General features: G+C 37.7%; 1 protein-coding gene across 1 annotated transcript in view; it reads right to left on the reverse strand.

Annotated features, from left to right (window-relative positions):
• Positions 1-10,622, reverse strand: part of MEP1A (meprin A subunit alpha) — a 30,855-nt gene extending 20,233 nt beyond the window's left edge. The window contains exons 1-6 of the mRNA XM_089918644.1: positions 10,284-10,622; positions 10,174-10,198; positions 10,030-10,080; positions 6,375-6,415; positions 5,793-5,868; positions 411-528 (exon numbers count right to left, since the gene is read on the reverse strand). Coding sequence (XP_089774770.1) covers positions 411-528; positions 5,793-5,868; positions 6,375-6,415; positions 10,030-10,080; positions 10,174-10,198; positions 10,284-10,421 — 449 coding nt within the window. The 5' untranslated portion in view covers positions 10,422-10,622. The remainder of the gene's footprint in view (positions 1-410; positions 529-5,792; positions 5,869-6,374; positions 6,416-10,029; positions 10,081-10,173; positions 10,199-10,283) is intronic.
• Between the last annotated feature and the right edge of the window lie 885 nt (positions 10,623-11,507).

Raw genomic sequence — 11,507 nt, forward strand, 5'->3', positions numbered from 1 at the left:
GCGGGTTCGTGCCCCGGTCCAGGAAGATCCCACATGCCGCGGAGCGGCTGGGCCCGTGAGCCATGGCCGCTGAGCCTGCGCGTCCGGAGCCTGTGCTCCGCAACGGGAGAGGCCACAACAGTGAGAGGCCCGAGTACCAGAAAAAAAAAAAAAGGACTGTAATTTAAAGCATAACCTCAACCCTGGAAAAGAACTGAGATGAGTCTCCCTGGTTCCCCGAGGTTTCCAAACAATTCATTCTCTACAGAGCTCATTAAAAATGTGATGCCACTTAAAAAAATTCACAGTGAAAGATTTGATTTTTCTTTTAGTTTCTTTCCAATTTCTTCTTTTAGCCTTTGAAAGAGATGTGTCACTTTTTATAATCAAAGGACGTGTGATTTTCACACTCTGTAAAATTTCATACTAACCCATCAAACTTCTGAAAGATGATGTATGAGCTCTCTCCTTCATAGGGCTTGAAATCCACACAGGACTTGAGGCGGAACATTTCAAAGGCATAGAGAATAGCTCCTTTGGCATTCAGTGCTGCAGAAATCAATAAAAATATCAATGAGCCTTAGCTAGCTCTTGGATAATATATATATGACCTATAACATAGAAAATCATACCACCACATGAAATCCACTGGGGTCCATGACAGATTTTTTTTTATAGTAAATAGATCCCTTGAAAACTAAAACTGACAAATTATTTGTGGATATAAACACTAAGTGCATATGTTAAATACATAATGTATATATATCTACAAAATAAGAATACACTTACGTATGTGTGGCTGAACAAAATCATAACTTCCCCACTTTCTCCCTTTCATTATCCCCCATTTAAGCAGAAGTTCTGAGTACCTTCCCTCAGGAGACCCGCATGGCAGAGCACAAGACAGAAGTGATTCAAGCCACTTCTGTCTTCTGGATAAAGTACTTTGGAGAGTATTGGGAAAGGGATTCCTTCCCCCAATCTAAAAAGTCACCCCCTCTTGCTAGAGGAAGAGAGCAGAGCTTACAGAGGTTTATGGCTCCTGAAAGCATGAGAAGTATGTATAATATTTATGCTGCTTCCCTGTAGGACCCCCAATAGATGGCAAGCCTAGGTAGGCAGCTCTGCAGGCAGCCTTAGAAAAGATTTCTGTAACCCAAGTTTGGAACCAAAGCAGCAGAAGCCTTATGGACCTATAGATGCCTATTAGTAACCTTTGTGGATCAATGACCAGAGATCAAATATCATTCATTTTGCCTAATCTGCACGTGTACAGGCCTTGGTATTGCATAAGACAAGGAGGGGTGGGGGAGAAAGATACTCCAAAGGAAAGGAGATTGTTTCTTACCGTGTGTGTGTGTGTGTGTGTGTGTGTGTGTGTGTGTGTGTGGTTTTTAATCCCCTCAACTTGTTGGAGGTAGGTCTCTAAGTTACAACTTAAGCTAAGTTCTATAAAATTAAATTATATTCTTGCACATTTGATTTTCAGCATTCTTTCAAAGAGTTTCTAATTCTTGGCAGTTTACCACATACTTATCTCATATTTTTCTGGCCCTTATTTAATAAACTACTGAGTTGGAGACTCCACCACTCAGATGTCATAAAATCATATTAAGGTCACTAAAGAAAGTCATTGGAATAATTAGTAAATTAGTTGTGGAAACAGCACACACAACAACAGCAAGAGCATGCATTAAAACTATTGGACAATGTTCACGGACTTTTACCTATTCTTACTGAGACACATCTATAATTTGAAGATATGTACCTAAGACAGCTTGGTTGTTACAAAAGTATAAGGAAAAAAGTTTGATTATAATGAAAGTCACACTTTCTATAATATTGTGTTGCTTTTGTTATCTTCAAGCCAAATAGTGGAGACACTGAGAGTGTTTGATTTAAAAATCACATCTCTTCTGCCTTCCCTACATCTGAGTAGGTTGTGAAAGGGGAATTAAGCAACTCTGTAATAATTTTGTAAAAACTGTCCTGACATCATTCAAAAGAAGAAAATGGAAATAAAGCCCACTTGAAGTCTCCTTCTTCACCATAAAGCCAACCCTGAGTGCACATCCTCTGAAAACCACACTTGATGTTTTGTGTGTTGTCTTTACGTAGGTGGTTTCCTCTCCTTAGGACACTGTTAACTCCTTGAGAGAAAGGACCTTATCTCTTGCCTCATTGTTTCCTAGTTCCCAGTTCTTTGCTCTGCCCTGACATGGTAGGTTTTACATGGATCTGTCTTGAACAATCATGTTAGTTTTGAAAACCACTAGTCCTTTTTATCCCTGGATCAAATAATATGAGAAGAGTTCATTTCAGATACCAATGACTACATATTGGAGGATTAGCATAGGAAAGCTAACTATATTTGGTTTAAGAATCCTTTGAGAGGGGAAAAGTGGGGGGAAGGAATAAATTCAGAATTTGGGAGTAACATATACACACTACTATAAATAAAAATAGATAAACAACAAGGACCTAGTGTATAGCACAGGGAACTATACTCAATATTTTGTAATAACCTATATGGGAAAAGAATCTGAAAAAGATGCTTTTTACATATATATATAAAATGAAATCGCTTTTCTGTACAACTGAAACTAACACAACATTGTAAATCAACTATACTTCAATAAAAATAAATAAATTTTTTTAAAAAAGAATCCTTTGAGAGAGTTTTTCATTCTGATAATAGGAGAGGAATTTGAATCTGACTAACTCTCCCACAGGTAACAATTATTAAATTTAGGAAAAATTAAGAAAGGAAACTCTCTGAAAGGAAACTCTTTAGGCACTGGAAAATGCCTAAAATGGGCAGAAACTGAAGGAGGGTTTATCTTGAAAGAAGGAAATTTCATTGGTTAAGATTCCCATTGACACAACTTTGTACATGAGAGCACAGCTTAATATAAATATTTATAAATATACACATATAAATATTTGAACAACACCAACAATCACCTTGACCTATTTGACACTGATAGGCTAATATGACCTAAAACTGTAGAATACAGGTTCTTTTCAAGTGCACATGGAATATCACCAAGCTAGATCATAAAGTAGATCACAAAACATATCTCAGTAAATTTCAAAAGGCTGAAATCTTAGGGAACTGGTTCTCTGACCTCAAAAAAATGAACTTGAAATCAATAATAGAATATCTAGAAAAATTACAAATATTTGGAAAATTTTAAACACACTTTTAATTGACCCCTGGTTTTAAAAAATCACAACTGAAATTAGAAAATATCTAAACTAAATTTGAATAAAGATACAACATATCAAAATATGAGGAAAGTAGTAAAAACAGTGCTTCAAATAAAATTTATAGCTTTAGATGTCATATTATAGCATTGTATTTTATTAGGAAAACGAAGACTTAAAAATATGATACAAATTTCCACCTTAAATGTAAAAAAGAAAGGGCAAATTAAACCTGAAAAGAGTAGAAGAAAGGAAATCATAAAGACACGAGCAGAAAGCAAGAAAATAAAGAGTAGAGAAGCAAGAGAAAATTAACAAGTCAAAAGTTGGTTCTTTGAAAGGATTAAGAAAATCAATACACTGCTTTTAAAAAAGAAGGCAAGTCACAGACTGGGAGAAAATATTCATCATATATACCTGACATAATTTATCTATAATATATAAAGTTCTACAAATAATGAAAAGACCAACAATATAATTTTTAAAATCATGAAAGAGTTGGACAGACATTCATAAAAGAAGATACATAAATAGTCAATAGCGCATGAAAATGTGCTAAATATTATTAGTCATTAGGGAAACTCAACTTAAAATCACTGTGAGATACCATTTGACAACCACTAGAATGGCAACAATTAAAAAGATTAACTCCACCTATGTTAGTCATAAGGTGGACCAAATGGGACACGGACATTGCCGGTGAGAATGAAAAATGTCACAGCCAATTTGAAAGATTGTTTGCCATTATCCTATAAAGTTAAACATATATTTACCATAGGATCAAGCAATGCTATTCCTAGACATTTACTCAAGATAAATAAAAAACACATATCCCCGCAGACTTGTACAAGAATGATCACAGCAGCTTTCTTCACGATAGACTCCAAACTTGAAACAGCCCCACATCTATCAACAGAAAAATGGATAAACAGTTGCAATATATTCAGACAAAGGAATACTAATGAGTAATGAAAAAGAATTAACTACTGGCCCAACACAATACAGAAACATTTAAACATGGTAAGCAAAATAAGCCAGATACAAAAGAGGACATACTATGAGATTCCAGTTATCTGCAAATCAGTTGTAAATCAGGTAAAACTAATCTACAGGGGAAATAATTAGAATGGTGTTGTCTCTTGGGGAGTGGAGGTGGGATTGGCTGGAAAAGAGCACAGGGGAACTTTCTAGAGTATTGGAAGTGTGGGTTGCATAAGTCTATGCATTTCTCAAAAGCCTGGTTTGTGTATTTCACGCTACGTAAATTTAACTTTAATAAAGGAATTTATACAAATGTCAAACTCTAATTAGAATGTTTTGCTTTTCGCAATGGTATGAGCCCAGGCACCTGAACTCCTTTTTTAACTTGAAGGTGATTCTCATGGGATGCTACTTGAGAGCCACCACTCTATCCTCACAGCTGCTACCTTATTTCAGGCCACCTGTCTTCAGTTTTGCTGTCTATTCATCTGTCGCCTACCTTGCAGTTAAGGAGACCTTGCTACTCAAGGTGTGACCAGGGGACACACCTTGAGTATCTGAATCTGGCACGTAAGAGATTCAGTAAGTATGTCTATGTCTTAATGGGAAGGTGGTGGCAAAGGTGAGACAAAGAGGAAGAAAAATCGTCATGGGGAAGAAAATCCATTTTAAAATGAATGTTTCTTAAATCATGTCCCAGTAAATAGGGATGCTCCTTGAATTTCCAAGTGCGCTGGGGAAAAACAACTCAGCTCAATTTTCCATAAAATAACTGAGAAAAACAGCACTTGTTACTATGTAGCTTTTCTCCAGAAAAGGCATGGGAGGCAGCACTGATAAAGAGTGATGGAAAATTCTTGAAACATAATCTATGTCTCCTGAGAAGGGGAGCAGCACGGCAGCTCATTAAGACTGAGCAACATTGTCCTAGCTTCCCCTCTCCTGTTGAATCTTCCCCATCCACAGAGGATGGGCCTCCCAGACAGGCACTGCATCATGGTGGCTGCTGAGCTGTCAGTCAGCTGCTTGATGTCGGCCAGTGTCCACGCGTGGTTTCTAATATTTATTTATTTCCACCAATTACTATTTTCAACAATAAACAAAATGCAACTGACTTCAGTCCTTTATATTAAGAGAGAGAAAAGAATAGAAAATTTTAATACAGAGGAACAAGGACAATGAAATATAGTCTTTTCTATTTCTCAAAAGGGTGACATGTTTGTCTTGCAACAGAAAGGGAAGAAATCAACATGTTGAAACTAGTATCCTGGTACCATATTTAGATTCAACCTAAACAAACTGTTATTACAAGTGCACATTTTTCATTGCTATGACGTCAAATTATATTTCATTTTTGTTCTTTGTGTTGCTCTTGGTCTGATTAACATGTTAGTGTGTTCTGCATTTTAAAAATCATTATTTGATACTCTGTATCTCAGACTGGTTAAGCAGCATGGGTTCAGGTGTAATGTCATGCCTCTCATACCGTGAGGTAAAGAACTGTCAGAGCTTAGAAACCCTTTTATACGTTGGTAGTTACCCCAAGTCTGAAGCTGATGACCAGGAGGAGAGGTGAGACAGAAGAATTCAACTCAAAACTCCTAATGAAGAACAATTAATATTACCCAGATTGTCGGCCAGGACGTAAGGGATGGGGAACTTCCACCTGGCGTTGGGGTTTCTCAGGCCATTTCTGGAATTCTGCAGAGACAAAGGCAAAGGTGACTGGACAGCTGGTCTCCTTGGCTTCCCCCTTCTCTAAACTCTCACACCACAAACAATCTGTCACACAATTCAAACAGTTTAGTCAATTTATCTTCTGATTATATTGTAAAAACAATAGAAGTTCATTATGGACATTTTAGAAAATTCCAGAGAAATTTTTAAGAACCAAATAAAGGTGACCTACAATTCCTCAAAACTGAAATAGCCACTTTCAATATGGTGGTGGATTTCCTTCTCTCTCATGCTTCACTTATTAGGAAAATTGGATGGACAAGCAATTTAATAATTATAGACTTTTTTGTACTGTTCGCTAATGTTTTTGTCTGTTTTTGTTTACCAGCAACCACAGTGGAAGTCTTTGTGGGTACAGATTATAGATGAGATTCTTTCATCTCAGTGGCTGGACACAGAGCAGAAGCTCACCATCCTATGACACAGCCAGTCCTGGGGGGAATGTTATTGTGTTCCTAGCAGGTACTCACCTGTAGAAAAATGTCCCCCTGAAAGAGGTCCAAGCCTGCAGCTAGACATGGATTTTAAAAAAAGAAACATTTGAATGAGAATTACTAAAAGGGATCTCTCAAAATAAAATGAATCTTTTATATTGTAAGTCTTTAGTTGTTAATCTTTACGTGGTGAAACTCTTTTGAAACAATGCAAAAATTTCTTCTAATTGAACAAACGTAAATAGCCAATAAATATCAGATATTGTCACATTCTCTATTGTCATTTTTGGAACAAGAAACCTAGAGGGCATTATGCTTAGTGAAATAAGTCAGACAGAGAAAGACTCTATGCTATCACTTATATGTGGAATCTAAAATATAAAACAAACAAGTGAATATAACAAAACAGAAATAGATATAGAGAACAAAGTAGTGGTTACCAGTGGCAATAGGGAAGGGGGTTGGGAAGGGCAAGATAGGGGTAGAAGATTAAGAGGTACAAGCTACTATGTACAAAATAAATAAGCTACTAGGATATATTATACAGCACAGAGAATATAGTCAATATTTTATAATAACTGTAAATGGAGTATATCTTTGAAAATATTGAATCACTCTGTTTTACACCTGAAACTAATATTATGGTGTAAATCAACTATACTTCAATAAAAATAGAAAAGAAATCTTATCCAAGAATCTTAAAAGTAAGAGACAAGTTAGAAGGAATCTTTTTGGTCATTGACTTCATTGACTTCAAAACTCTCACACTTTGGAGGTCGAAATGGGACTTCCTGAGACAGGAAATGAGGTACCAGGTGGTCAGCAGCTGAGTGAGCTATAGAATTTCCCACTTCCCGTCCAGGGTCCTTTCTGCTATTGTACTATCCTTCTTCCCCACCCTAGCTAAATGGGTTGATTTTGCTCTTCCCCATGAAAAAACAATGGGGCCCTCCAAAGCCAAGCTCAGGGTACTGCCCTGATAATAAAGAAGACCTGGCAAATATGGGTAGATCCATTCAAAACCATGGCTCCAAACACCTGCTGTCAGGACCTTAGCAGAATATACTTTCTCCCTGATGGCACTGGACTCAGAGTGTTTCTGAAAGTAAGATCCTTAAAAGGGAAGATCCTGGTGGGAAAACTAAGGGCATTTAAAAGAATGTCACTTCTTATTACAGCCCTAAAGTTTGACAAGCATCCTTCCTTGAAAACACAGACTACTTCAGACAGAATCATCAGATCATACTTCATTCTGAGAACAGCCCCTGATTTACAGCTGGAAAATCAAACTAGAGGATAATCACCACAACTTCACATGGAAACAGGGGTCTCATTTGGCAAAGCTTACAGCTCATTCAGGAGCGGGGTTCAGGCTCTGTAATGACACCGTGGAGGTGTTATTATGATGAGGCTTCCTGGTTGTGCTTGTTAATGACTAACTAAGGCTGTCCCTGAATCGCTCCCTCCCTCATGCCCATATTTCCTAGATTTACTTAACCTCAGGACCTTAACCTAGTCATATAACAGCACAATTAAACAACAAAACAGCAGTGATGCCACTGCCCCACAGGCAGCAGGACCCAGGTCTTGAATTGCCTTTTCCGTAGGGCTACTATGGGCTGGTCCATCCATACTCTTGCCTAGGCCGGTCCTGGGCAAAATTATGCATTTCTTGACCCCTGGCCTGGATGAGGGAAGGGCTCTTCCAGAGCAATGTGAAGAAGCCTACTGGGACCTTGGGCCCCAGGTCAGCATGGATGGGGTCACAGAGGAGTGAGAGAGTGCAGAAGGAGAATTTCACCAAGAAGTACAGATACATGAAAGCAAGCCCCAGCCTGTTCACTACCCAGTTTGTTCATGAAGCATATACTTATTAAGTGCTTAATGTGTCCTATGCCTTGTTCTAGATGCTGGGGATATAGTGGAGAACAAAACAAAGCACTCGGGGAGATGACATTCTTGATTGGAGAGGAAGGGGATACAAATAAATAAATAAATGTAAAGTATGGCTGATGGTGAAAAGCATAATTGAAAAAAAAAACCCCATAAAACAGAGTAAGAAGGAAAAGAGTGCTGAGGTGATGGCGGGTTGATATTCATAAATGGTGGTCAGGGAAGGCCTGCCTGAGGAGGTGGCATTTAAGCAGAAATCTAGTGGAGTGGGGAGCGAAGGAAGGGAATTGAAGGCAGGGGCAACAGCAAATAGAAACATCCTGGGGCAGGAAAGCCTTGATGGTTTAGAGCAGCCTTAATAGGTGGGAAATAAATCTAATCTCATTGGTGTTGAATCCTCTGGGGGATTCTGATGCTAAAGTTTGAGAAGCACTGCTCTAAAACCTCAAGGCTTTCCTGCCTCAGGACCTTTAAGATACAGCAGATCCTCTGAATTACAGACACCTTGACTGACTGACTTTAAAGAGAGATGGCTTGATGCCTGGCTCTGAAGTCTTGAGACCCATTCACCCATTTACTTTCCTAAGTGATTTCTACTTTGCCCCTGCAATCATTCTCAAGGTTTTCCAACTAAATATCACCTAGACTGGCTTCCCTGTAAATGGGACAAAGCCAGAGGAATTTACCCCTAAGGTATGGGATTTTTTAGTTTTACATTCTTCATATAGGACTGACCTATTAAGCTATGAGTCAAAAGACCTGGAGGTGAGCTCTACCACTGCCATCTGTGGTCTTGGGTGAGTCAACTTGACCCAGAGGAGCCTCCTGTTCCTTCCTGCAAAATGAAAATAGCACTCACCCCATTACAGTTTTGTTTTTGTTTTTTTTTGCGGTACTTGGGCCTCTCACCGTTGTGGCCTCTCCCGTTGCGGAGCACAGGCTCCGGACGCCCAGGCTCAGCGGCCATGGCTCACGGGCTCAGCCGCTCGGCGGCAAGTGGGATCTTCCCGGACCGGGGCACGAACCCGTGTCCCCTGCATCGGCAGTTGTACTCTCAACCACTGCGCCACCAGGGGAGCCCCCCATTACAGAGTTTGACAAATAAATATGCAATTGGATACGAAATCTTTTGTAAACTATAAGGTACTTATGATCATGAATATGGAACCTCTGTTTCCCACCAATTCTAACCAAAGATACCCAGAATGTCGTGGCTTCTCCCCCATTTTAGAGACAGGACGAGAGAGAAAAGAGAGACGATTTCTTGGCATCTCTCTCCTCTCAGTAATGGATGAGACCAATGGACTTCTTCAAGGAATGTTTTTGTGAACAAGATGTCAAAACAGAGACGCTTTACACTCTTCTCCAAGTCCCAAGCAAACAGTTGTTAGTGAATATGATGGGCCAGTAAAGGGACTGGGGTTTTTTCCCCACTAAATATAACCAAAGGCATATTCCTTACATTTTTCTTTAGCAAGCAAAATAATCATCCATTTTCCCTTCTTTTTTCTTTTTTCAAAATGAAAACTGGAAGAGTAAATTTTTTACCAACAAAAATCTTGTTATGTATTTCTAGATCCGCTGAGCACTCACTAGTTCTAGAAAATTTGGTCTAACCATTATTCTCCTTCCACATTTCCATTTTCAGAAACTCTGCAAATTATAATGAGGCACGAATGAACAGTTCTCTCCTAAAGTTACCCAATACCATACTACGAAGGTTAAGAGATTTTCAGCAATTCTATCACAGGATTTTAAATTATTTAAAGGCATTATTGATGGCAGAAATTACACCTACCTAAATTGATTTCTGAAATATCCTTCTGTTCATCAAACTCTCCATCATGTACTGTTAAAAGTGGGGGAAAATATTGTTACCAGTATTGCTGAACAAAAGAGAGAAAGTTCAGAAAACACTCTATACATTTCAATTAGTTCTTACCATTTCCTTTAGAAAGATGCTTAATCTGAAAAGAAATAAAGATACAGTAAATGGATAACATATACTACAATGAATATTTCTAAATATCGTGAAGAACAGAACCTACTTACCGATACAGCTGCTATGTGGGCAAAAAACAAGATGAAAGAGAGAATGCAAGCAGATCTCGTCCAAATCATTTTTGCAAGTGAACAGATTTTAGCAAAGACACCTTGTGATAAGTACTTGGACCTTGCTCTGGCTGTCATATTAGAAACTTTGACCCTTACATATGTTCTGTAGCATTTTCTGAAGCATTGAAGTCGTCAAAGAAAATGTCTTTGCCCCATTTGAGGACAGATACTAAGTTTAACAGAAAAGCTCAGGTTCCAGAGACCAGGGAAAAGTTTGAAAAAGTTAATATTGAGATAAGCGTATAAAAATAAATGACATTCCCGTACACTAGCAATAACTGTTCACACAATATAGTAGGTAAAAGAGCCATTTCACAATAGAAATAAAAATAATCTATACAATGATCATAAATTACGTAAATCTAATAAAAAAGAACTAGAGTTATATGTAAATGTTATAAAGCAATCAACAAAAAATAAAAGAGCTATCTATACATACACACATATACATATATATTTATATATATGAGATATTCATTGATGGGAAGACAGTATAATAAAGATATTAGTCTATATATTCAATGTTATTCTAATAAAAATCTTTTTTTAATTTTTAATTGAAGTATAGTTGATTTACAATGTCATGTTAGTTTCAAGTGTACAGCACAGTGATTCAGTTACACATATATATATATTTTTTAGATTCTTTTCCGATATAGGTTATTACAAAATATTGAGTATAGACCCTATGCTATACAGTAGGTCCTTGTTTGTTATCTATTTTATATATAGTAATGTGCATATGTAAATCCCAACCTCCTAACTTTCCCTCCTTCCCCTTTCCCCTTTGGTAACCGTAAGTTTGTTTTCTATGTCTGTGAGTCTCTTTCTGTTTTGTAAATAAGTTCAATGTATCTTTTTTGTTTTAGATTCCACATATAAGCAGTACCATATGATATCTGGCTTATTTCACTTAGTATGATAATCTCTAGGTGCATCCATGTTGCTGCAAATAGCATTATTTCATTCTTTTTTATGGCTGAGTAATATTCCATTACACACACACACACACACACACATACACACACACACACACACATACATACCACATCTTCTTTATCCATTCATCTGTCGATGGATATTTAGGTTGCTTCCATCCAGATGAGCTTTTATCTTTCCCTTCCTTCTTAGTCTTATCTGCACAGTATACTCTAATGGTGA

Source organism: Delphinapterus leucas, chromosome 10, assembly GCF_059928025.1.
Source record: "Delphinapterus leucas isolate spDelLeu-1000000601 "Yukka" chromosome 10, BTC_Dleu_Yukka2, whole genome shotgun sequence".
Lineage (NCBI taxonomy): Eukaryota > Metazoa > Chordata > Mammalia > Artiodactyla > Monodontidae > Delphinapterus > Delphinapterus leucas.